This window comes from Hippopotamus amphibius, chromosome 9 (genome assembly GCF_030028045.1).
Source record: "Hippopotamus amphibius kiboko isolate mHipAmp2 chromosome 9, mHipAmp2.hap2, whole genome shotgun sequence".
Lineage (NCBI taxonomy): Eukaryota > Metazoa > Chordata > Mammalia > Artiodactyla > Hippopotamidae > Hippopotamus > Hippopotamus amphibius.
The window spans coordinates 79,402,214-79,429,838 of record NC_080194.1 but is presented as its reverse complement, the minus strand read 5'-3'; the positions used below and the strand labels follow the sequence as shown (position 1 = coordinate 79,429,838).

General features: G+C 45.5%; 1 protein-coding gene across 2 annotated transcripts; it reads left to right on the top strand.

Moving 5' to 3' along the window:
• The first annotated feature begins 67 nt into the window (after window positions 1–67).
• On the top strand, window positions 68–26,558 carry TMEM45B (transmembrane protein 45B). Of its 2 annotated transcripts, XM_057695402.1 has the most exons (7): window positions 68–181; window positions 433–670; window positions 20,697–20,893; window positions 22,870–23,076; window positions 23,887–24,071; window positions 24,570–24,715; window positions 25,928–26,558. In XM_057695402.1, exons 3-7 carry the CDS (start codon window positions 20,713–20,715, stop codon window positions 26,037–26,039), a joined length of 831 nt encoding a protein of 276 aa, XP_057551385.1. In that variant the 5' UTR covers window positions 68–181; window positions 433–670; window positions 20,697–20,712; the 3' UTR covers window positions 26,040–26,558. The 2 variants fall into 2 exon arrangements, with proteins under 2 accessions (XP_057551385.1, XP_057551386.1); XM_057695403.1 differs by lacking the exon at window positions 433–670 and having other exon boundaries at window positions 73–181; window positions 25,928–26,557.
• The last annotated feature ends 1,067 nt before the right edge of the window (window positions 26,559–27,625 follow it).

Sequence of the window (27,625 nt, the reverse complement as noted above, 5' to 3'; positions counted from 1 at the left end):
CCGTGCGGGCTTTGAGACGGGCGGCCCAGCACGCGGGCAGGTGCGGGGAGGGGCGGGCGGGGGTGGGGGAGGGCCGGCTGGTGGCGGCCGGGCCGGGTGGGGCGCTCGCACCTGCTGGGTGGCGGCTGCACTCGGCGCTCAAGGCGGCCGCGGAAGGACGGCTCGGAGGCGCTGGGCGCAGGTGAGACGCCGGCTGCTGGCATGGGGCTCGGACCGGAGGGGTTCCGACGCGGAGGGGCTCGGCCAGAGGAGGGGGCTTGGCTGGGGAGGGCAGGGAAGCGCCGGAGGCCCAGGGATGGGGAAGCTGACCCGGGGGCCCCCTCGGGGCTGCGTGGGGAGCAGCGCACCCGGCGGCTCCCACCGCGCCCGTGCACCTGTGGCCGATCGCCGGCGGCCCAGGGGTGAACACTGCCCGCGACCCCAGCCTGGCAGGGGGACCATGTTGCCGGGTGAGAGGAGCGTCCAAGTGTGAAGGCCCCGCCCTCCGTTCCGCACCGAGGATCGGAACCCCCCGCGGTGATGGCTCGTGTCCCGCCCGGAGACCGGAGCTGTCTTGAGCCCGCGGCTCGCAGCGGTGGCACTTCCACCCCGACCCTCCCCGGGCCAGCGCCGCCCCACGAACGCGCCCACCACACACTCTCCTTAAGGCCAGCAAGCCGCGCGGCTAATGGTGAGAGGCGATTGACAGATAATGTCCCCTGAGCCATTATTTAGCTTCCACGAAGAGGGCAGTGGGCAGAGGGATGTGAGGGGCAAAGGGTGGAGAGGTTGGAGAGGTTTAGTGGGACCTAAAAATAGTTTTCGGTGTCCCTGTCAGGGTCCAGAGGGATAACCCCTGGAGACAGCAGCTAGCCCTAGATGTAAGTAGGATTTGTGTTGCAGCAAGGGAAACCCATCACTTTATGAAATGTCCTTTTAAAATTTTAGTCAGGCACTTGTCTCAAAGTCACAGAAATCACCACTTCCTTCACATTCTCTTCCGCCACTGCCCTCTTCGTCTGCCACTTTCCCAGCATCCCTGACCAGCTGCCCTGTCGCCCCACCCACTGCTCTGCTTGGCTCATAAAGTGACAAAAGAATTTTACCTGTATTTTTACATTCACTTTAATAGGTAGGATGGCTTAGCGTTAAAGGAAACGTGTACTGTTTTTAACCAGATGTGCAACATTTTCAATATAATCTGGGTTTCGTACCATGTTGAACACTGTCGGGGTGAAAAATAATACACAGTGAGATACAGGGCCAGGCCACTTCAGACTTAGCTCTTCATGACTGAGAGTTCCTCTGCTTAACATGATATAGTTACCCTCTGTTCCTAGAGTTTTTCGGAAGAGTTATGGAATTGACATGAAGGCTTGGTTGAATACGGCCCCTTAATTTTACAAGGGGAGAACACCTGACATAAGCAGAGAGGAAAGCATTATTTCTGGTTATGCGTTATTTGTTCCAGTGCTACGGGAGGCAAGCATTCAGTTTTCTTTTTAAAGACCTTTGATTTCCTCTCACTTCTTCCACGGGCGGTGGAAACAGTATCACCACTTACCTCATACTCTGTATTTTTCCTTATATTCTACGGGTTCCTCCCCGACCCTTCTGGGGGAAGTTGGTTATGATGGACCAGGTGAAGTTACTGAATCTCACGTATGGCACCAGTAGTTTTATTTAAAGTATGTGTATTTAAAGTATGGTTATATGTCTTGCCTAATCTTGGCAAATGGCACTTTGAAACTGTCAGGATTGGCAAGGGCTGAGGGGAAAGGGAAAGAAAGACTTCCACTTTCTTACCTCCCACTACCTTCAGGTTAACTTTGGCTGCCATGTTCAGTGGGTCAAAGTACAGATGTTACCTACGTTGGTTGTAACCAAAAGCTTATCTCTTTCTCTCAAATGCATCTGCTTGTTGAAAATGAACAAGGGCGATTTTACTGTAGGCAGAGCCACTCCCATAGCCAAAGTACCTGTTACTGCAAAGCTTTTTATAATTGTGGTAAGAGAATGGAGGTCAAGACTGTGTCATCGGCTAATGGCTGCATATGTAGACAAATTTTCCCACCTACACTTGTTTCTATAGACAGGTTATAAGGCAAAAAGTAGATTATTCACAACACTGTACAATACTGAATGTGGACAACTGGAGGCCACAGGTAAGTGATGTAACTCCCACACTTTGTTTGACCCCAACTTCCCTTTTAACCAGCCAGCCCTCTCCCCCAACCTTTACTGGGGCTAGAAACAAACAGAGATGATTTCAATTTTAGCTGTTTTTGCTTCTCTTGTTTGTTCTCTTGCGTAAAAATAAAATGGGTCACTATGGCAAGGAAAAGCAAACTCAAAAGATCTATCTGCCTTGTGTAATGAAGCATTAAACTGAAAACATCAAATCACACTCATGTATTCCCCTGGCAGGATTTAGATTTCTAAGCCATTTTCAGTATCTTGCTGGTATCAAATCATAATGGGGCTTTACAGAGTACCAGGTAATTTCCTTAATAAGCAGCACTGAGAGGTCAGAGTACTAGCCCTATTGCATAAATGAGGAATTGAGACTTAGAGACCCTCAGTATCTGTCCCTGGGTTACTCAGCTGTTACAAGGCAGAGCCGGGTCTCAAACCAGAACTCCCTTCTTTTTCCCTTCGTTTGTTTAATTTGGAGTGGGCAGTTGTGTGTGATTTAATATATTCTCTGACTTGAACTCTTAGAGTCTAAATTTAGAAGCACTTTTGTTTGGTATATTTCATGGCCATCTTTGTTCAATGTAATCACAAAATATTTTAGAGCTGAGGATAGCCTTAAAGATTAGTAAGCCCAATCTTCTTGTTTTTCACAGAAGAAAAGTGGATTCGGGAAAAATTAAGCAAACACCCCCTGTAGCTTCCCCAAATGTACTTTGCTAATGAATTACAGAGAAAACCTAGGTATCCCAATGTCCAAACTATTCCTCTTTCTGGCATGTGGTCCCCTGAGGATTTCCTGTATACATAAATCAAGTGGTTTATTTCGATTGACTCTGTTGACTCTATTGGTTTAGGGTCTGACAGCAAACCACAGCCCCCCTGAATCCTGGACTCAGATACCTGTAGATTCTTCTAACTGTATTCCACATTCTGTGAGGGAGAGAGCCTTATTTGACCCATTGTGTCATTCCTAGCACAGTGCCCAAAGCACTCAAAAACTGTGTTCAATATACAGTATATCAAAGACACTTTTTTTTTTTTTGGCTGCGTTGGGTCTTGGTTGCTGTGTGCAGGCTTCTCAGTGCAGTGGCTTCTCTTGTTGCAGAGCACAGGCTCTAGGAGTGAGGGCTTTAGTAGCTGCAGCACACAGGCTCAGTAGTGGTGGTGCACGGGCTTAGTTGCTCTGAGGCATGTGGGATCTTGCCGGAGCAGGGATCAAACCCATGTCCCTTGCACTGGCAGGCGGATTCTTAACCGCTGCGCCACCAGGGAAGTCCCTATCAAATACACATTTGAACAAGTATGTCATTACGACTTCATTCAGCTACAAGTCACAGAAGACCATACTATGCGGACTTAATAGGTAAGGAGTTTGTTCTTCTCAGAGAACCAAACGTCTGGAGGTGCAAAATCCAGGAGCGTGAGAAAATCTAGTGTTTTCGTTGGACACGTTGCCAATGTAACAAAATAGGGATTCTGTCAATAAGGAAGAATGATATCAGGTAGGTAAGCAACTAGCAGTGCCTACCACCATGCATCTTATGGGCCACTGACTCTGTTTCTATTGATACATTTGCTGTTGTTCTGCATTTTATTTTTTGTTGTTTGGTTTATTAAAAAGCAATAGATAATGCAGTGGGTCTAGGGGAACTTTTTGAAATTGTAGGCTCCGAGTCCTGCCCTGAGAAATACTGATTATTTAGGTCTGGGTTGGGTCTATAAATCTGAATTATAAACTGGCACTGCAGGTAATCTGAATGCAGGTGGTCACAGGACCACAACTTGAAAAACACCGAATTTCAGGTAGTTTAGCAGAGGCACCTTTATTTTATTTCCAACAGCTTTCTGTCTCACTTCTCTTGAGGCATCACTTTCTTAATTCTCTATTTTGGTCAAAACAAATAAATGTATAGTCTTAAAAGTTGTAAGTTCTACAAGGTTTTTGTGGAGTCTGTACTAAGCTGCCTCCCCAGAGGCAGCTACTTTCCATGCTTTTGGCTATGTTTTTCTCATGTTTACCATCGTATTCCCAAATAACATGCAAATATTGGCTCTTTCCCCTGCACACACAGTTCTGGATAATATCTACTGACAGCCTACCTTGAAGGATGAGGCTTTAGCGCTCTCATACTCTCATAACTCTCCCTCATAGTCACTTCCCAAAGTCCCAAAATATCACAAAGTCCCAAAATATCAAGTTATATCCAAATATTTTTGATATAGTAATGTTTAGTGTTTACATTATTATGACTATGTAAATATTATTCACAACTGAGCCGAATGATAAACCATGCTTTTTACACCTCCTTTCTTGTGTAACCTTCTTCTGCCTCCGGGAATGAGACTTTGCTACATCTTCTTCAGTTGCTTAAATGTTGAATACACATTACTAATTCTTGCTCAACCTTTGACAGGATGGTAAAATTCCTCTCAGTAGAGTTAGTCAACATCAAGTAAGTAGCCAGCTTGATTTTTTTTTTTTTTCTTGGAAACATCCCTTCTCAGCCAGCCCCCCATTCTCTGGAACTGGTCCTTCTCTGAGCCCCTTGTTATACTGGGAGCGCCCTCACTGGCACCCTGTGGATTGTACAGGATTCCTGTCCCTTGGATTCCATGCCTTTTCATTCCTTAGTTTTGCTGGAGCACAGCTTCCTGAGGAAGGGCGAATGCAGGTAGAGGCAGCTTTATCCTGGAGTTGATAAAGTCATGGAGCCACTGTGAGGGCTGCAAATTTCTGCAAGTTGTTGGGGGGTGGGGGGTGGGGGTAGGGGTTGAGAAGCCAGGTTGCCATCAAGAGGCATTTTTGGTCAATCTTCTACAAAGATTTTAAAAGAAAGAGCCCTGAATCTCCATGGCTCCAGTTTGTTGTGCTTTCTTTCCTCGATGTAAATAAATATTCACTTTCACACCCAACTTTGTAATTCAATGACTTTTTCTTAAAGTGGATAAGATTCAGGCCCCACAAGACCTGGTTGTTCTTTGAGACCTTGCACATTTAAGATGTCATCTTTCTTCCTTCACACGTGACTGATGGTTTGATGAATTGGAAATAATTTCCCCTCAGAATGTTGAAGGCACAGCTCCATGCTCTTCAGAAGCCAATGCCATTTGATTTTTGATCCCTTATATTTTGTTTTAATCTCTGGAGGTTTGTAGGGTTTTTTCTTTTTTCCTTATGTTCTGATAGTTCACAATGTTATAAGTTTATGTTGGGCTTTTTTTGTTTGGTTTGGTCATTGTTCTAGGTACTTTAAAGACATTTTTGATCTAAAAAGTCATATTCTTCAGTCCTGGGTGGTTTTCTTCTGTTATATAATCCCCTCTGTTCATTCTGAAACTTGTATTAATTACCTAGATGCTGGATCTTTTGAATGTCTTGAATCTTGTCATTTAGTTCTAATAAATCTTCCAACCCTTCCATTAAATTTTTGCATTTCTACCATCATATATTTGATTCCCAAGGGCTTTAATTGGGCAGGGGGGACCTCCCAAATGTTTTTTTAAATAGCATCCTGTTCTTATTTCATGGATGCAGTATCTTCTTATATTTCTCTGAAAATATTAAATTAACTGTATCTTTCCTGCATTTTAAAAGTTTTCTTCAGCTGCCCACAATGTCTGTGTTTATTTTTAAAGTCCCCTTTTTTTTGTTTTTGGTTCTGCCTTTCATGCTGAAAGTTGTATTCAAATGTCCATGTTTAAGAATGTTGTACTGGGACTTCCTTGGTGGTCCAGTAGGTAAGACTCCACGCACCCAATGCACGGGGCCTGGGTTCGATCCCTGGTTGGGGAACTAGATCCCACATGCATGCTGCAACTAAGACCCAGTGCAGCCTAAATAAATAAATATATAATTTTTTAAAAATGTTGTACTAATACACAGTCTGTAAACATGGCTTATAGATGAGGAGGCTCACCACAGGGTGATTAGGTAGAACACGCTCTTTTGATAGCCTATCATTGGGTCTCTAGCAGCTTTCTAATACAATCACAGTTTCTCACTAGAAAGCTGTTTATTCTTGTTTGAGAAATGGCCATTGATAACTGAGACTGATTTATTATGTAATTTGTTTAATAGGAGAGGTTCCTGTTTTGAGGTGGCTCAGTGGTAGTCTAAGATTCAAAACCAGAATTTGTTGACTCCACCCCACTTTGAAGTACCTGATGCTTTTGTGCCCCTCTGTGCATTGCCTTCTATCAGCAGCACAGAGACAATCAGAAGGTGTCCAGAGAGACAACTCTTTTCTATTAAAAAAAAAAAAAAAAAAAAAAAAGCTCTGAGATCCTAGGGAGATGAAAGCCCTGTGAACACATGTATGACTAACTGTTGTGTAATATCCATTTGCAAAACATTCATTACCCACCTACAAGGAAATACTTATTAATCCAGGATAAATTAGGGCCTTTGGAGAAGTTCCATATCAGAACAGTGTTTGTCCTAGCAGGTCATTTGGGAGAAGATTTAATTATGATGGAAAAGTATATTAGCCTAGTATTTTTCTTTAAGAGGTTATATTGGGAAAATATCTTCCTAATACCTCTGAAGGATGTCTTGGCAATAGACATGGGGAGAGATTTCTGCCCTTGAAGGCCACTCTCCAGATCTATACTATTTTCCCCTTGTGCAGCCTGATGTGTGACAATCAAAACTTGGGGCAGATGTGTCACTTTTTTTTTGCTGGGAAAGTTTCACAGCACGTGAGGGCACCAGATAATAGAAATGTTACGAGAGTGATTCCTGGTTTAGCTTTCAAAGACCTCTTAATTGGAAAGTGAAGGCATTAGATACTGGATTTTCTACTGTTAGCTTTTCCTTCTCAGGTACCTTCAAAGACTGTAAACTCCTTGAAGGCTGGAGTACCTCTGTTCCTCCAACCCCCAGAACAATGCCTGATATATAATTGGCACTGGATACATGGGGTTTGAATTAAATCGACTCCGTTATCCATTTTCAATTAACCCTACCTACTTGTCCCCTTGCTGTTTCCTCTGTTTCTTTTGCATCTTTTTATGTCACTCCCTCTGGAATGATGCTACCTCATTCTCAAATCTGATGTACAAAACAGCTGTCAAAACCCATACTGGGAAGGTTTCAATCTAGGACTCCAGCCCCATATCATCTTACTAAAGGTGTAATAATTTCTTCGGTTATCAGCAAACACTCCACCTCCATCCCATCTGTAGCCACAGTTCTGTTTGAGTCTTTTCTCTCCTCGTTCTCTGTGCCCTGCTGTCCTGTCCCCCATCTCCTTTGATCTGGTCCCCACTTTGACCCAAACCTTCTCTTTGTTTGGTTCTGACGCTGTTTTCCTGCCTTCCCTCCCCTACCTTTATTACCACCTGGCATATCTTGTACAAAGCACAGTGCTGTACTACTAATTTCTGAAGACCTACCCTGCCTATCAGGCAGACACCTTTTCAAACCTAACTCAGGCCCAGGATGAAAAATCTCTCTCTTCTGGCTGTTTTTGAGATTGTTCCTATGCTTTAGTCTCACTGGGATTGTTTATTTTTATATGGAAGGCTCTAGAACAAGAACTAGACTACAGTGTATTACAGTAACCTGTAGATTAGCGTTTCTCAAACACTACCACTCACCATAGAACATGTGCTCCCATGACACGGTGGCTTAGCAGAGAACAGCTTGGCATAAGCCAAAACCTCTCCTAATGCCCCCCTCCCCCCAAAAAACCACAGGCTACCCAAAACACATTTCTTCCCAAAAACCTTTTGGTGAAACTGACACTCTAGGATGGTACACCATATTGGACCTGTGAGTTCAGCTATTCCTTTGGGAGGAGGGGCTTCCCTACACCAGCCAAAGAGGCACAGCACTTAAAAGATGCTCTTGTAAGGACTCATCTAGGCTGAAAATTATATGGAAAAGCAATGGCACCAGAAGCCTTACTAATGCCTGAATTAGGAGATCGTTTTCACACGATTCAGGATTAATGCTAGGTTGCATCAGTTCAGTTCAGACCAGGAACCTTGAGCTAAGCTGTGGGAAGCTGAAGATAAAGCAGATAAGGTCTCTGCTCTTGCAGAGATATAGTCTTGTGAGTAAGACATGTAATGTGTAATTTTAATATGACAGGTAAGTGATAAAAATCAAGATATGTCTAAGGTAGTATGGTAGCACTGAGGTGGGGCACGTAGCCCAACCTGGAGGTTCACAGAAGGGTTTCTAGAGGAGATAAGTCCATCTACTGAAAACTGAGTAAAGGCAAGCCAGGTGAAGAGAAAATGAGAAGGACATACTAAGGGGAGGGAATAGCATGGGCCAAGGGCATACTGTAAAGGTCATGGTGGGAAGAGATGGGCAATGAAGCTGGAGAGACAGGCCAAGAGCCAAGTCCTGGGTCCACGCGATGCAAAAGGGCAGGGACTATAACCATGAGGTGGTTACTCAAAGAAATGTTCTAAATTCAATCATGGTGGAGTCAGATTCACACTGCAGGTGGGTGACGGTGGCTGCAGAGTTGAAGGATTTATGGGCGGCAGGACTAGAGGCGTGCAGTAATCCTGGCTAAGCCGCGAGAGCCTAAATGAGATCACTGCTGTACCAATCAGAGGAAAAGGGAGAACACCAGAAAATTTGGGGAAGCAAAAGAAGCAGAATTTTTAGTCTCTTGGGGAACTAGGACATTGCAGGGCAGGGCGAAGGATGAAGGGAAGTCTAGGACAACCCCCCCAAGATTCTGGCTTTGCGACTGACTGGATGCTAAGCCATTACCAGAGTTTGGGATACAGAAGAGAAACCAATCTGGTGGGGAAGGAAGACAGGGAATTCAGTTTGGGACACACTGACTCTGAGGTGTCTAAGAAGCAGCTATGTGTTTCCAGGCATGTCTGCCTGTTCAGCAGGTTGTGAGATATGTAAGTCTGAAATTTCAGAGGTCAGGGCCAGAGACAAAGTCCTGGAGTCATCAGCGTGCATGTGGTAGGTGAACCACGGGTGTGCGTGAGTTCTTGCAAGAAGAGGATACAAAGAGTGGACCTGAGACTGCTTGTGTTAAAGGAGAGGAATAACACTGGCCGATGAACAGAGCCAGGAGGGCAGCCTCATGAAGGCTGAAAGGCACAGACAACCTCAAAGATACGTGGGTAGTTGACAACGTCAACTACAGAGTAGCCATGGGAACAGGAGAGAGGTCTATTGCATAATATTTTAGAGATTTCCATTGGATGACACAATATGGAGAGCATTTGAATACCATTTCAGTGTGGTGGTGGAGAGGGAGGACCAAATGGAGTCAGCAATTGTCCTTTCAGGTCTTTTTCAAGAAACTTAACTGATTTTGACAATGATTACATTACGCAAAACCACCAAAATTACTTTCTATCCAAAGAAAATGTCATTTAAGTGGTAACTGAGTTCAATAATTAATGCTTTTAATTATGAATAATTATCAAAGTTGTTTATTGGTTACTGGGTGAGATGGTGAGGAAAAGATTCACGTTTTTTGTTTTTAATTTTTATTGGAGTATAGCTGATTTACAATGCATTAGTTTTACGTGTACAGCAAAGTAAATCAGTTATACATATACACATATCCACACTTCTTTAGATTCTTTTCCCATATAGGTCATTTCAGAGTATTGAGTAGTTTCCTGTGCTAAACAGTAGGTCCTTATTAGTTAATATTTTATATGTGTAGTGTGTATATGTCAATCCCAATCTCCCAACTTATCCCTCCCCTCCAAAGATCCACGTTTTGACAAGATGTATATAAAGTGTAAAATTTTGCAAAATTATATGTTGTTTAGAGATAACATACATAGTAAATGTATCTAGTATGTAGTGAAAAAACAGAAAGAAGTGAATACTAAACACAATTTAGGATGATGGTCACTTCTCAGGAGGAAGTAGGGGGAGACCATCAAGGAGGGGTCAACGGGGGCCTTCCCCAGTGGTCAAGACTCCATGCTTCCACTGTAAGGGGGCCCAGGTTCAATCCCTGGTCAGGGAACTATGATCCCACATGCCACACAGCATGGCCAAAAAACAAGGAGGGGTCAACAGGAAGCCCCAAGGATATAAGAAATGTTCTATTTCTTAAGCTGGCATATGGAACACAGTTGTTAAATTATTCTTTGTACCTTTTATATACATTAGATGTATTCTTCTTGTGACTGAAATAGTAAATAGGAGGACTTCCTAGGTGGCACAGTGGTTAAGAATCTGCCTGCCAATGCAGGGGACATGGGTTCGATCCCTGGTCCAGGAAGATCTCACATGCCTCGGAACAACTAAGCCCGTGCGCCACTATTGAGCCTGTGCTCTAGAGCCGGTGAGCCACAACTATTGAGCCCATGTGCCGCGACTACTGAAGCCCATGTGCCTAGAGCCCCGCAACAAGAGAAGCCACCAAAATGAGGAGCCTGAGCACCACAATGAACAGTAGCCCCCACTCACCACAACTAGAGAAAGCCCATGTGCAGCAACAAAGACCCAACAACACCCAACCCAATTTTAAATAAATTTATTTAAAAAAAAAAAGTAAATAGGAAGAACACATGGTTGTCCTTTTTCCTTTTTCTGTTATTCTGTGTGAAAAAGTCTTGGGCCTGGTCATAGTCAGAGGGAAAAGGCTATAAAGGGTGAGAGAAGTTCAGGTTGACAGAACAAGGCCCCAAGGGCACAGGTGAGGATGGACTCAGAAGCACAGGTGGAAGATGGCCCATGAGAGGAGGGTGAGTCTGAGGAGAATGGGTGTAGGTATATTTGAATTTGTAGGTGAAGAAGAGGAAGTTGAGGTGATTATGCCTTATGGTCTCAATGATGTTGTCAACTTAAAAAATATTCACAACCTAAAAGTTATGTTTTATTCAGTGGGAATTTTTAGCACTTTGAGCCTGTGAGGCAGCATCTCAAGTAACTCTGAGAGAACTGCTCCGAGGAGGTGTAGAGCGGGGGGGACAAGGTATATAGGAGTTTTGCAACAAAGGGCAGGAAGTCTGAATGTCAAAAGATTGTTAATTAAGGAAGACCAGATATCCCAAGTTAAGGAATTTACCTCCACTCTGTATATGGGGAGATGCAAGAGTCTGGGCTCACTGAAATCATTCCTTTGACATGTACCTCAGCTCTCTGGGGCCGGTGTCCTGTGTTTACACATCCCGAGTTTCCACAGGGCTCACCCACCCACAAGAGGGGCTGCAGTCTGAAGGCTGCTGATGGCAGGCATTCCTTTCTTCCTGAGCTCCCCCAGGGCTCACCAGCTCATTGCTGGTGGCTGCAGCCCTGATGACCATGACACCCTTTGTTTACTGACACGGCCGGAATTATTCCATTTCTCGATGTTAATAAAATGAGAGAAGTGCCTGACCTAGATGTTGGCTGAATGCAGGTGTGAGGGAAGCTATGCGTTTTCAAAGACTAGTCTATGGGAGATGGGAGGAAGAGCCTGCACATGGCGAGAGGGGCTCCCAGTGACACGGAAGGCCCGGCAGCCATCTTGTTCACCAAGGTAAGTGCTGGACAAGTTCAGTGAAAGTAGGGAAGGAAAGGAAATATATTAAACTTTTTTTCCTTGTCGCTTGGAAAATACGCCAACCTTTGAAGTCCAGAGATGCCCCTTTCACTCTAACGTATGCTGAAGCAGCAACTGGTAACTGCCTCTATGTTGGTGACATCTGTAACCTAAGTTCCATCTTCCCTCACCATGACTCAACCTGCTCTAATTCCTTTTCCTCTTTTTTTTTTGGCTGTGTTGGTCTTTGTTGCTGCACCTAGGCTTTCTCTAGTTGTGGCAAGTGGGGACTTCTCTTGTTGTGGCGCACAGGCACTAGGTGTGTGGACTTCAGTAGCTGCAGCCCATGGGTTCAATAGTTGTGGCGCATGGGCTCTAGAGTGCAGGCTCAGTAGTTGTGGCACATGGGCTTAGTTGGTTTGCAGCATGTGGGATCTTCCTGGACCAGGGATTGAACCTGTGTCCTCTGCACTGGTAGGCAGATTCTGAGCCACTTTGCCACCAGGGAAGTCCTTCTAATTCCTTTTCATTTTTCATTTCAGAAAAGGGGTTTTAGAACTAGGAAGGGACATGGAAATTACCTCTTCCCAAACTATAACCATTTAACAAACAAGGAAATTCTGATCCTGAGAGCTTGAGTATCTTGCTCAAGATCACAGAGTAAGTTCACAGCAAAACTTGGACTAGAACCCAGGTACTCTGACTCAGAGGCCAAAATTCTTTGTTAGAGCTTGAGAAATAATGGAACTTAGCCTGTATTTGTTCTTCAGTCCTTAATTCAAGATTCCAGGAAGACTGCCTAATTTTCATGGCAGTTTGAAACAGCTAATTGAGAAACGCTTAGCTCCAATGCCAGCTCCTCTGTGAAGCCTTCTCAGATTCTCTGGTGAAAGTTACTTTCCACTCTATGTCCCCAAGGACTGCTGTCAGTATATGTCATGACATTCAATTTTTCACAAGTATATAGCTCCATGCTGGATTATAAACTCCTTGACAGTAGGGATCCTTTCTTATTCATCTGAATAAGACTTATTCATCTGAATAAGACTCAGCACACAGCACTGAGTCTTGTATTTCATAGGTGCATGTGGGGGGGAAAAGGCAGAAGTGAGAACATATTTTGTTTAGGAACCAAAACAAAACTGAGCTGGGAGGTAACTGAGCTCTTGTTCATGGTAATTTGTTATATATCATCATGAATTCATGGCAGAATGAGGTTCAGACTCATTCTGGTCTTAGTCCTTCTGACCATGCTGTTCCAAGGACCTGCCCCACAGAGAAAGTAACACTGACATAGTAGCTGTCAAATTCTGAAAAAAAGTGATGGACTTCAGAGTTGCTTAAGGCCTCTCAGGCTAGTGTAGAGCAGGGAAACACCATGCCTGAAGTTCAGGCCTAAGCCAAGGTCACATCAGCCTGTTGCAACTTTCAACACTGTACTTGTGCTTCCTTCGCATTCTATTACCAAGCAGCTCATAGAACAAGGAGGGGTATCAACCTGGTTATTTGCAGAGTAACAGAAAGCTGAGTCAGGCACATCTGGTTGTATTCCAAAGTAAACGCAGACCAGTAATCATCTGAGTGTTTCTGTTGGCAAGGACAGACTCAGAAAGTATAAAAATCATGTTCTGCAGTAAAAGAATATGCTATATTCTTCCCATAACCTATTCACTATTGACCAAACACATTTCCTGTTCCCATTTAAAAAAAAAAAAAGTACACTCAGCCACCGCCCTCTCCAAGGTGAGGTAAAGGTTCAACAGTGATTCCCCCATCTTGGGGTCAGCCATTCAAAGCAAAGGACAGCAGACTTGGTTCAATAATTATACTTCTCCTAAGAGAGAGGCCCAGGTTTCTCCACCATGGATTGTGGGAATGGGTATAAGAGCGCCAGAGAAGAGAGGAAACTAAAGTTTATTACATGCTTATTCTAGTTAGCTGCTAGACATTTTCAGTTAATCCTCACGAGATCCCTGTGAGGTAGATATTAATGTCCCTTTGTAGAAGGAGGGGTTCTAAGATTCAGGGAATTTACGGGACTTGGCTAAGGTCTTTGACTTTTAAGTGGGCTTTTTTTCCATTCCCAATCGAAGCCGATTTCCAGGCTTAATGCATTACCCCGATGGAAGAGAAGGACACCTGGTCTTTCTGGTAAAGACAGGGGGGATGGAAGGGAAGAGAGAGTGCACGACCTCACCCAGCCACAGGGATGCCCGGCTGCAGCTGCCTCTCAGCCTCTGCATGTGCTGTTTGCTCTGCCTAGAACTCCACCCACACTACCTGTGTTTACTTGTTTTTCAAGGCAGCTTCCTTCTGTAATCTTACTCCTGTTTCCTTCAGGCTGAACTGGAGTCGTCCCTTTATTATGACAACACTCTATTAAAATGGGTAACGTGTCACAATAGCTAAATTACTCTTCCTTCACCACAGTTTGACATTATTACAGGCAAAGCCCTCCCCTGAAGATTGATGAAATCAATTTTCAAGAGTAAAAGGGGAGGGACTGCCTTGGTGGCCCAGTGATTAAGAATCTGCCTACCAATGGAGAGGACACAGATTCGATCGCTGGTCCGGGAAGATCCCACGTGCCGTGGAGCAACTAAGCCTCTGCACCACAACTACTGAAGCCCACACATCTACAGCCCATGCTCCGCAACGAGAAGCCACTGCACTGAGAAGCCCGTGCACCGCAACAAAGAGTAGCCCCTGCTCACTGTAACTAGAGAAAGCCCAAGCACAACGAAGACCCAACACAGCCACCGCCCCCCCCGCAAAAAAAAGGTGTAAAAGGGGAGATAAGACCAATTCAATGGGGGAAAAGAAGAATATTTTCGATAAATGGCTGGGATGACTAGATATGTGAAAGAATAAAGCAGGATCCTTACCTAAAAACTTAAATGGATCAAAGACATAAACGTAAGAGCAAAAACTATAAAAATCTTAGAAGAAAACATAGGAGTAAACCTTCATGACAGTGATGGTGAGTTAAGCAGTGGTTTCCTAGATATGACACAGAAAGTACAAACAAGAAAAAAAAAAGATAAACTGGATTTCATCAAAATTCAAAGCTTCTGTGCTTCAAAGGACCCAATCAAGAAAGTAAAAAGACAACCCACAGAAAGAGAGAAAATATTTTCAAATTATATATCCAATACAGGACTTGTATCTATAATATATAAAGAACTATTACAATCCAACACTAAAGAGACAAATAACCCAACTTAAAATGGGCAATGGATTTGAACAGGCATATCTTCAAAGACGTACAAATGTCCAATGAGCGCACGAAAAGATGTCCCACTAATCATTAGGGAAGCAAAATGAAACAAAACAATGAGCTACCACCTCACACCCACTAGGACGGCTAAAATAAAAAAGATGGATATAATAAGTGTTGACAAGGATGCAGAAAAATTGGAACTTTCATACATTGCTGGTGGGATTGTAAAGTGGTGCAGCCAGTTTGGAAAATAGGGATGAACCTTGAAAACATGCTAAGTGAAACAGGCCAGCACAAAAGACCACATATTGTATGATTCAACTTTTATGAAATGCCCAGAATAGGCAAGTCTATAAAGTAGATTAGTGGTGGCCTAGGGCTGTGGGGGGCAGGGGGGGAGAATAAGGAGAAATGGAGTGACTGATGGGTAAAAGGTTTCTTTTGGGGGTGATGAAAATGTTATACAATTGACTGTGGTGATGGCTGAACAACTCAGTGAATATACTCAAAAATCAATGAATTTTACACTTTAGGTAAATTGTATGGTTTGTGAATTATATCTCAATAAATCTGCTATTAAAAAAAAAGAGGATATGGACAGCAAGGAAAAAAACTGCTATGGAAGTGGGCTTATACTCCGTAAAGAGTTTTGAAGGGAGAACACCACCCTGGCATAAATAACAAAGAAAGGCAGGCAGCCTGATTTCTACTTCCTTCAGGAAAAAAAGGAGACTAGGAAGCTGGCCTCAAATAGAGCAGGGCCTCACAACTAACCCCAGCATTAGGAAGTTTGGGGTAGCACATCCTTTGTTGTGGGGTACTGTCCTGCACATTGTAAGATGTTTAGCAGCACTGCTGCTCTCTACCTACTAGGTGCCAGTAACACCACCCCCCCGCCACGCTGTAACAACCGAAAATGTCTTCAGGCAAATGGTCCCTAACTAAGAACTGCTGGACTTGAGAAATGGACCTACAGGTTTTCCCTGCAACGTAACAGACCCCTGGCTGCCTGAATTCTCACTACGTTGTCTTTTTAGGCAGGGCAGTAAGGTGGGGGTAGATGAACTCAGACACCATTTCGAGAGAGAGAACTCGTCTATGTGATATCAGATAGGAAAGGAGGGAGTTAGGGCAGGGCAGCTCAGAGAGAATTTATCAAAATCGTCTTTGGCACCTTTTCAGTACAATTTCTGCCATTCTTATGGCACCATGACTACTTCTTCCCAGGATTTAATAAAGATTTTTCAATATTAAAAAAAAACAAAATACAAAACTACAAAGGCCTGAGTGTCCCATCTGTAAATGTTAGCCTAGTATATAGCTGTATGGTTCAGAACGGGCTAGGTTCCGTTGGATAATAACAGCCCACACAGCTCAGGGTGCTTTACCATTCACTCCTCATGCCGTGTGTTCACTGCAGCTGGTTTGGGGCTCTGCTCCGTGTCTCCTCACTCTGGGATCTAGGCTGACGGAGGAGCTGCCGTCATGAATACTGATAGTGACGGGGGAGAGGTGAGTGCTCGGGGGGTCTCGAACTGGCGATTTCATGTGTCAGCCCAGAAGTAACACATGTCACTTCCACTCAAGACTCATAAGACCCCACTCAATCACAAAGGGGCCAGAAAGTGCAACCATACCATGTGCGCCTACAAGAGCCAGAAATGCTTAACGAACAGCATGAAATACCTTGAATTATCTTCAGTATTGCTTTCCCTGTTCATGAAAATCATGTATCTGTACACGTGTGTATGTATACAGTCATGTGGGACGTTCACTGCCACACACAAAGGGGTCCTATTATAAGCAGTCTTTTCCATCTTGCTTTTCTCTCCCGAAAGTACCTTGTGGAAAACTCTCCATGACAGCAGGTATAGGGCTAAGTTATTCTTGTTAGTGGTTACATAACATGCCAGGGTGAAGATAAGTCAAAGGTGTGAATCAAACCAAACAGAGGTACAGGCTGTGATGGTTGGTAGTCTATGTATCTGTATCCTGTCATCACAAATTTGAGGAAATTAGCTTTAACTCTTCCCCTGCCGTGAATGCCAAGTCCTTGATTCTGCTAATTCTGGAGACTGCGAAGCCTAAGCACTTAAAACAAAATTCACTTTTCTTGCTCCTTTTTCTGATCCTCTCACTCATCTACATACACCCTCTCCTTCAGAATTCCTACTTTTCCCATCTAAAATGGTGAGAAATGTCAGATTTATTAAAAAAGGCACCATGTCGTTCTGTTTTTAACTACAGGCAAATGGCACTGATCACCGTTTCTCCTCTCCTCTGCACCATCCCCACCTACTCTCAGAACTCTCCCTTCCTCTTCTTTCCTTGCTCCCCACTCTTCCTCACTCTCACCTCCTTTTTCTCTTTTTGAAACCTTCTACCTTGTCTTCCATTTCAATTACTTTAAATGAAAGAGAGAGAATGAAGACTGGGGAAAATGGTTAAAAACTAGGAGTACAAGGAAAGCTGGTGAAAGCTCACTCAGATGGTGTTCCTTTTCCAGTGATTTCCCCAGACATGAAATAAAAAGTTGCTCAAACCTCTAGCCTTCTTGGTTTCCAGCTTTAACTCAAAGCTACTACCCCTCAAAACAGTTAACCCTCCCCTTATACTCCCCTTCTATCTCATGTGATATCAAGAGTACATATATTAAAAATAAGAGAATTTGTCTGTGTGGAAGCACTTTCTAATGTTTTCCCACCTGTGGATTTTCCTTAGATTGAAATATTTTATAGTCTAATGGCCACACCATTTTGTGTATTCAAGGGCACTCACCCCTTGTTTGCTTTTTTTTTTTTTTTTTTTGCACTGGGTAGACTTTTATTTTAAAGTCAAAGGCACAGCCTGGATGGGCTGAGGCAGTGACTGTGGATGCCCAGCCCAGACCCCCCAAGGCCCCACCCCAAGCTAGGGGCAGCTGTGCCAAAGGGGAGGGGATGGGTGAGAAGGGGGCCTCCCCTTTTAGGGGTCACCTGCCTCCTTCCTTAGCCCCAATAGGGGGAAGCAGGTGACACAAAGTGAGGCAGAAATGCTTCATGGGGTCCCCCAGGGCCTCTCATTGAGCCCCCCAACACAGGTCTTTGGTGGACATAATTGCACAGACAGTCCGTAGTGACAGCTTGAGGGGTGCCCCCTCCCGAGAGCAGGACCTCAGAGGAGGGCAGGGGAGAGGTCCCAGTTTCTCCCTGTGGCAACTCAACTCAGTGCTTAGAAATGGAGGAGGAGCCCTGCCCTGCCGGGGCAGCCCCCTGGGGGTGAAGTGCCTTCCACCAGAGGAGGCAGTATCTTGGCAGAGAGCGCCCCCCCCCACACACACATCCCACTCCCCAGCAGGCCCCCTCCCTCCCTGCATCTCTAACTCTATCTGGTAAGACATTAAAAAAATTTCTCTGCTTATAAAAATACATCTGCTCTGTCTGGGGGTGGGGTGGGGGAAGGGGAGAGAAGGGTGACAATCCCTGCCCTTGTTTGTTTTATTTAATATTTTTTAATTTATTTTTTTTAATTAATTAATTAATTAATTTATTTATTTTTTGGGGGGGTACACCAGGTTCAATCATCCGTTTTTATACACATATCCTCATCTTCCCTCCCTTCCTTGACTCCCCCCTTAATTTATTTTTTAAGCTAGACTTCTCAGGGACTTAGTCCGTCTGAATGGGCTATCCAAATTATTGGAAGTCTAAATTTTTATTGTTCTGTTTGAAGTTACTGCCTTGTTTCTTCTTTTTTTAAAACTGGACCCATCCTCTCTCTCTACACGTTCTATAATGTAGATAATCTAATAACCTATTAATTTGTTAATGGAAGAAGTCCACCTTCCTGCTCCTCTCCCCAATCAAATCAAGGTACTCAGACTTCCAAAAAGTACAAAGAAAGTTAAAAGTTGTTTCTCCAGACATGCTGCAGGCCCTGTGATCCACTGGTGTGAATTTTAAACCAGGTAAAAGGGAAGGGTGACAAATTGGCACAGATGCCACACAAGCAGATGGACTGCCTCCATTTAGGGCTCTGCCTCTCAGCAAAACGTGGAAGGGCAGGGAGGATTTGTAAAGCTGGTTTTTCTACACTTCTGACTAGGAAAACAAAGGAGTGTAACAGGCTTGATCGGGAAAGGGACCCATGTTAAACATTAAACGAAAGTAGAGTTTTGTGGGGTTTTTTGTTGTTTTTTTCCCCCCAGTAGAGGATTGAAAAAGAATGAGGAGAGGGCCTTCCATTTACAGCAGCATGAAGAGACAGGCAATTCCTTTCTGCAAAATACACATGCCCAGCCCCCACCCCCCCACCCCCCACATGAGCATAGCACTAGACAAAACTATCAAAACCAGCAATGCCAGCAAACTGGAAATTGACCAAAGCCAGACAACAAATTGAGACGCTGTGGTGACTGTTACATTACTTGTTAAATAAGGGTCCTAGAATGTTGGATGTCACATGGTGAGCCTCAGTTCGACAAAAGCCCAAAAGAGAACTGAAAGAGAGAAGTTGACGAGTCACAGGTCCTGGAAGAGTACCCGGGGTGGGGGTCAAGGCAGGGTGCAGGCAGAGGAAGAGGCAGGACCAGGGACACACACCTTTATCAGGGTTCCCAGGGAAGCCAAATTGGTCAATTCAGACCAAAAAGAGCAGAGTTCTGGTAAGCTTTGCAGGGGTCTTTACCCAAGGGGTGCACCAGGGGACAGCCCTGGGACATGGAGACAGTTTATCACTGTGACTCTGCAGCTGTTTTGATAGCATGCTCGCAGGGGGGGGGCAGTGTCAGTTCGAGGCCCCTGCGGGCCACTAGCCACACAAAAGGGTGCCAAGGCAGCAATATTACGGAGTAGTTCAGCTAAACAGCAGAAGACCATGGGCTTTGTGGCTGCACCCTACAGGGTCCTACTCACTCACTGACTTTTAAATACCGTGGTGCTAGCCATGAAAACAAGTTGCTTGGCTGCCAGGGCACTGACTGGGGGGTCAGAAATGCCTGGCTTCACGGCTAAGCATGGGAATGAACACTTGGGAATGAGCAGAGGAAATGCAAAGCTTTGCCAGCCTGAGGTCACAGGCCCAGCTGGGGTGAGCAGCAGACCGACCAGGAATTTAACAGGGAAAACTCCAGAAATGAGTCATGGAAAGGCTGATACAAGCTCTCCACACATCTCTGGCTGAATGACAGACTTTGTCATTTTACCAAATTTGAATGACCATATTCATGTATACTTAGAGGGCTGCATAAAAATCCTAAATTTTTTTTTTCTAAATTTTTTTAAATTAGGTGAAAAATGTTTTTCCATTTGCACATCTTTACCGTGAGACTTACTATCAATTTGCGTTATTTTGTGAATTACGTCGTTCGTGTCTTTTGCCCATTCCGCTATGGCTGTTTTCTTATTAACGTGGAAAGGTTCTGTGGTGGAATGTCCATTTATCTTAGCTACTGCAAACCTTTTCCCGGATGGTTTGCCTTCTGACGTGTCTTAAATGCAAAACGCTTATGCAGGTGACTTTCTCTTTTCTAGTTCCCTCCTTTACCTTTATGTTTAGGCAGGCTTTTCTACTCTAAGATCAGCAAGTATTTGCCCATCCTTCTTCTCCCCCCTTCTAATTTACCTGCGACTTTAAAGCCTCAGGGCCAGTGGTACTCTCCTGGAATTGTAACTCACTGAGCAGACAAGACTTCAATGACATAACACAGGCTTATTCTATGGGAATGAGGGCCTCCTTCTTAACATGGCTTACCACTTGGGAGTCCTCAGCCACAGACTGTGTTTCCTGCCAAACCTCCATTTATGTCTTCTCCAATAAGGCCACCTAACAGCTGTCCCCTTATTGTTCAGGTGTCCTGGGACCCAGATGGCAAACTTCAAGGGTCACGCTCTCCCAGGGAGCTTCTTCTTGATAGTTGGACTGTGGTGGTCAGTGAAGTACCCACTGAAGTACTTTCACCAAAAGGGGAAGAGCAGCCGACTGACTCATCACTACGAGCGTCTCGAGATCATCGAAGCCGCAATCAGAACTTTCTTTTCAATTGTCGGTAAGGAGGGGGGTCGTCTGGCCCAGGGGATCTCATCGTACCCAGAACCCGTAACCCATTTCATGGATCCTGTGAAACGGATGTCTCCACCGGCAGGGGTAACAGAACAAGGATTTTCAGTCGGGCACTAAATATTTTACCGTAACATCCATCGTGTACCCAGCTTTGTAACACTGACAGTTTAAAAGCACCTTACATCATAGTTCTAAGTTTTACACTATGAAAAGCTACCATATGGACTGTATTCTTTGCCCCAGAAGGATGCAGGCATAATTTGTAGGAACAGAAGCATAAGTTGTAGAAACAGAACACATACTTTATGAAAAAACAAAACACAAAAAGAGAACAAAAGAACAAATTAGAGTAAGCTCATATACATGAGTTATGAGAAGATACTAAATGGAGTTTAGTTTTAGAAAAATCATCTTTCCCCCCACCCAGCTGGTATCCTCCATCCCCAAACCTTAAGCGCTTAGAGAGATGGGGAATTTGCACTAGAAGGCTAGTCAGAGGCAGTGGGAGAGAGTGAGAAAAGCTGACAGGTGGCTGTCTGAGGGGGCCTTTCCTTCACTGGGTCCCGTTTCAACAAACCCACCCACTTCCAGTCACCTGACAGCCAGCCCAGCCCACTAGCGGCCCTCATGGAACAAACGGTGTCAAGAGTAGAAAGTGTTCCTGTCAGGACCAGCCCATCACGTGAGTGATGAGGGTTCTTACCCTGCAGTTACATTCTGCTACCTGTCACCTTTGGCCTACAGTTTCTCCAAGGAACTGAAGCAAGGGCAGCAGCTCCCCTCAGTGAGCAAAGGTCACAGTCCAGTTGAACGTCCCCTTCACCAGTCACCCAGGCACTGGAAAGGCTTTGTCGTCTGAGGCTGAAAAGTGATAGGGCCCACGTGGTTTAAATGCTAAGGACAGCATCACCTTGGCCTACGTAAAGCTAGAAAAATGAGATTTGCTCTCTTTGCTAGGTGAAAATAATACTCATCCAACAATGATCTCTTGGGCCTCTGCCACGTGCCAGGAACTCACTGTCTGGCTGATGGGGGTGCAGTGGGGGAACCAGACACAGTTCCTGCTCTCGCAGGCCTTCCGCTCTCCTGCCACTGGGACATCCTTTTCCTCAGTTGCTTGCACCTTCACCCTCTACGCATAAATTCAGAAGGGGCTGGGGACTTCCCTGGTGGCCCAGTGGCTAAGACTCCTCACTCCCAGTGCAGGGGGCCCAGGTTCAATCCCTGGTCCGGGAACTAGATCCTGTATGCCGCAACGAAAGATCCCACATGCTGCAACTAAGAGACCGCATGCCTCAATTAAGACCTAGTACAGCCAAATACGTAAATAAATAACAGATATTTTTTAAAAAAGAAAGGGGCTGGTTTGAGAAAGAAATGTTTGGGAAACAAGGTTCAGAACATTGTCAGGAGGACTTATTCTAGGCTCTGAGAACACTCTGGGCACCAGGCAAAAGGCAAATCCTTTGCTTCCAAGTACGAGCTGCCCTGTGGCACCGCTTCAACTGTGTGCCACCTCCTGAGCTGCAGCGTGGCCAGAAACACCAAGGTGTGGCCTTGGCCTTGTTCTCCCAGCACCTGGGACAGAGGCCAAGTGCCATGGGAGGGACCCTCAGCTCCAAGCTCACCCTGTGTTCAGGAAAAGCACACACCTGGGAGTTGCTAAACTTGCCGCTGTATCTTCACCAGCAGTGTTTCATTGGGATTCTATTGTTTCCAGATGTCCTGGGGCCTGTGTGACTGCATTGCCCTCCTCTGCTCCCCAAAACAAAGACACAGCAAAGGCAACATGTCTGCACAGGTCCCTTGGCAAATACTTATTTTATATCGAAATAGCTGCATCTGGGGCAACAACGTAGGTCCACAGAGCCGTGGGCCACCTTCACCATGACTTAGAGTCACTCTGCCACTGTGCTAATTGTCTTGGAGCTGTCCCCAACCTCCACTCCTGTTTCCCTGCAGGGATCCTGGCGGAGCAGTTTGTTCCAGACGGGCCCCACCTACACCTGTACCATGGAGACCACTGGGTAAAGCTCATGAACTGGCAGCACAGCACCATGTACCTGTTCTTTGGGGTCTCGGGAATCGTGGACATGCTGACCTACCTCTTCACCCACGTCCCCTTGGGGCTCGACAGACTGGTTATGGCTGTGGCAGTATTCATTGAAGGTAACTGGGTGATATGGATGGAGATTTAGAGGGGCTGGAGCACAAAAGATCAGAAATATTGCAAATTTAGTAATCTTCCCCAGAAAATCCCAGTCTCTGAACTTCAAAATCCTACACAGCACTTGATCCTGTGCTCTGGATGGTACAGATGACACATTCCACAAAGCAGCACAGGAAAGTGCAAGGCTTCTGGCCAGAGCTCTGGCTGACAGAGCACCAACGCGCCCGGCCCGCCCACCCCTGCCCTCCCCACAGAAGACTGGCGGGGTGACCTCTGGGTGAGGGGAGAGATTCTCTGCGCTCCACCCCGACCCTGTGCTGTCACCACCTGGACTCCATCACGAGTCTCAGAAGGCCCACCCGGTGGCTAGGACACAGCTCCCAATGTAACCCGTGTTACCTGGGTGAGAGAAAGCATGTTGTGATCCAACCCTGTCATTTACTTCTGAACCTCAGGAAGAACAAAGGCTGAATGAAGGTAAAACTGAATTTCAAGTACACACACACACAACTTGTCACAAACCAGCAACATTCCACCTTCCCATCCTGTACTAAACCCTACCATGGATTCAGGAGAGATTTTAAGATTCATCCTTTGCTGCTTATACCTGCTTCCATGCTCTCTCTCACTCTCACACACACACACATTTAACCTGCATCGGTTTGCTGCCTTAGAGTGTTACATACACTGACTTTCGAAGTGCTGGAAAATCTAGCTTTGAGATAGACAGTTCCTAATAAGGCTGAAGTCGGGAACAAATCCTCCAGGGTGGGAAGGGCGGGCCTGACAGCATTCTCTGCTCTGCGCAGGTTTCCTCTTCTACTTCCATGTCCACAACCGGCCGCCGCTGGACCAGCACATCCACACACTCCTGCTGTGCGCCTTGTTCCCAGGGGCTGTCAGCCTCACCCTGGAAGTGATCCTCCGGGACAACATCGTGCTGGAACTCTTCCGCACCAGCCTCCTTATTCTTCAGGGCACCTGGTTCTGGCAGGTAATTGTTCAAAACCAGGTGCCTCACCTGGTACGAGGGTGAAGCAGCCCCGCGGAGCGTGTCTGGGAGATGTAGCACTACGCACCACATGAAGGGGGTCAGAAGCCACTTCTCTGCCCCTGCCCACCACTGACCTACTGACTTTAGCCATCAACATCCTGCTGGCGCACAAACAAGCGTCATCGACGGAGCACAGGTAGCGAGCAGGCTGAGGATCTCCCTGCCTGCCCTTCCCAGCAGAGCTACTGATACCATTTACAGGCTCTACTTGCTGAACTGTTCATCTGAAACGAGGGCCCTGAAATTTCGTTTTAAGTGAGCCTACACTAAAACCAGAACTAACGTGGAGCCATGTCCTGTGCAGGCCGTCCGATGCTAACAGAGGCGTGGGGATGTGAGGTGTCTGGGCAACTACAGACACCCTGGCAGCCACAGGAGGTTGGGGTGCTTCTTAGGCCCAACGAATAACCAGGCTGGCTTCTCTGTATAATCCACCAGATCGGGTTTGTACTGTTCCCGCTTTTTGGAGCACCCGAATGGGACCAGAAAGATGACACCAACATCATGTTCATCACCATGTGCTTCTGCTGGCACTACTTGGCCGCTCTCTGCATTGTGGCCACCAGCTACTCACTGGTTTACTGGTACGTCCGAGAGAAGATGACTTTTGTCAAGTTTGTCCCCCTAACCTGCCCCATCCCCAAAATGTTACACTGCATTGTTTTTACCTCTAGTGACCCACCCTTCATAACTAAGCGGTGCTAACGTCTACCACTTAATGAGTGCCAGCTGTATGCCAAACTCTGTGCAAGGTACTCTATGCCTGTACATGAGGGTGATGAAGTTTGAGAAGTTAAAGGACCTGTCTGGTCACAGCGACCTGATAGACCGGGGTTCCGAATGCAGTTCTGACAGATTTTTAAGTCTGCGTTTGATAGGAAAAACTCTGCATTAGACATCAGTACTGAACCTCAGTCCCTACTCTGTCCATGGTTCGTTCAGCACCCATCACCTTATTCCTGGATTTGCCCTACTTCCCAGGGACATGTGACAGTCAGGTAAGACACCACAGCAGCAAGTGCTCACTGTAGCGCTTGCTCTCCAGAGGTTATGAGAGCAGCTAGTAACTCCTAGGCATGGACTGTGTCCTAGCACTGTGGTTAGCACTTGAAAGTGCATAAATTACCCCACTAATGTTCACTTTATGAAGGCTGCACATGATGTTTATAGAGTGGGAAACCAAGGCTTCAAAACGGAGTAAACGGGAGAGCCAGAGTCTTTGACCACTGTGCACCTGGTCCCACTAGTTCTGTCATCAGAGGCGCCCCTGTTCTTTTTTTTTTTTTTTTTTTGGCACACGGGCTTAGTTGCTCCGCAGCATGTGGGATCTTCCTGGAGCTGGGATCGAACCCGTGACCTCTGCATTGTCAGGTGGATTCTTAACCACTGCGCCACCTAGGAAGCCCGCCCCTGTTCTTTCCTAGTTCCTGATTTCCCTACCCAAAGCAGGGATACTTCACCCAGAAAGAGTTCCACACAGACCAAGCAGAAGGGAAAGAAAGTCATGGTCTGAGTTCTACTGCCCAGTCAGTGAAACAATAAACTGGAGGGGGGGTGGTGCTGACCTAAGTTGAGTCTTATTTACAACACTAACCTTTAAGTATCACTGACCGTGAGTCCTTTCATTACCAAAGAGTGTTGCCTAAGAAGTCACAGATGCAGACGAGTCATCACAGTATTTGACAGGGACATAAAGAACACGCTCTAAGAACGGGGGGATGCCTGCACATCCTGGGGTGAGGGAATAAGGCAACTTGGGGCTCACTCCATCTGCAATTACTGTCTCCCTGTTACAGCTTCCTGACGCAGGTAAAGAGGTCTGGAGATAGAGAAATCATTGGGATTCAGAAGCTGACGTCAGATCACACCTACCAGAAGGCCCTCCTGAGTGGTTCAGATGAGGACTAGAGACAGCCATCGGTCACCAATGGAGGATGGAGTGTCCTCTGGGTGCAGAGCTGGTGGTCAATAGGGTAGCTTACTTCCTCCACTGTAACCCTCACTGTGATCCACTTCAAGGGTCTGTATATTTGCATCTGCTCATTTAACCAACTAAAGTCTGTGTTGGTATGCTGTACTTTGTAGAGAAAAATGAAGCAAGCCTTTGGGGCTTCCCTGGTGGCGCAGTGGTTAAGAATCTGCCTGCCTGCCAACGCAGGGGACACGGGTTCGATCCCTGGGCTGGGAAGATCCCACATGCCACAGAGCAACTAAGCCTGTGTGCCACAACTACTGAGCCCACGTGCCACAACTACTGAAGCCCACCCGCCTAGAGCCCATGCTCTGCAATAAGAGAAGCCACCGCAATAAGCCCACACATCACAACAAAGAGTAGCCCCCGCTCACTGCAACTAGAGAAAGCCCGCGTGCAGCAACAAAGACCCAACATAGCCAATAAATAAATATTTAAAGGAAAAAAAAATGAAGCAAGCCTTTATTTGTGTCTCGGTGTGAAAAGAACTCAGACTCCGAAAGTTTCAGAATAGGAAGTGACCTCATGGGTGAACTCAGGATTTGAATCCAGCAGAATTTACTGCTTTTGCTAATTTAGCCCTTTCTGTCTCAAAAAGGCAGGTACTTTCTTATCAGTAAGTAAGTGAATGACAGAGCCTTTATTTTAGAGATATAATTCTAATATGTACTTTTTTTAAAGTAAAATAATTCACGAGCTCTAGTATTTTAAATATTACCTGTTAAGCATCTCCTAATTAATCATAATATTCCAGAGTACTGCAATACCACTGTTGATAAGTGACGAAGTTGGGGCAATGGTGATTTTTTTGTTAAATCAGGAAGCCAGGCAGTGGTCCAGCTAAGTGAGAGCTGGTACCCAGATGTTCTGACTCCTCAAAAGTACCCTAATAAGAGGGTGAGACAGGAAACCTCTATAATAAGGTAGAGAGAAAAATGTCAGGTTACTGAAGGCCTTGAATTTAAACACAGCTGAAAGCAAAGCATAAGTATCCTGCAAAGGATGTGAATCTTTGAACTAGTAACAAAGTCTTGATACTCGAATCTTGGTTACGGACCTGTTTTTTTTTAAACTTCCTTCAACAAATATTTATTAAACATCTACTCTGCACCAGCACTGAAATGGTTGTAAGGATTAACAAAATGTGTGTCCCGCAAGGAATTCACAGTCTAAAGGGAGAGATAGAAGCAGTTACATGCAGGGTGACTGGTGCCCTAAGGGGTAAGCACAGCTACCATGGGAGACGGAGGCGGGGAGGTACCCTAAAGAAAAGCAGATTCCAGGCACAAAGAATCCAGGCACAAAGGCAGTGAGAGTATGAAAAAACAAGGAGAGTTAATCAGGCTCGGTAAACTGATAAAAGTGGATTAGGACAAATCTGAAAGGCTGTATAAACCCCCCCATGCCAATCATTTGTATACCATTTCCCGGACCTTAAAACGCACTCTGTCTTGGGTGATTCTCACAACCACCTGTACTACAAGACCATCAGGCTCTTCAGAGAACTGGATCAGCCTAAGGC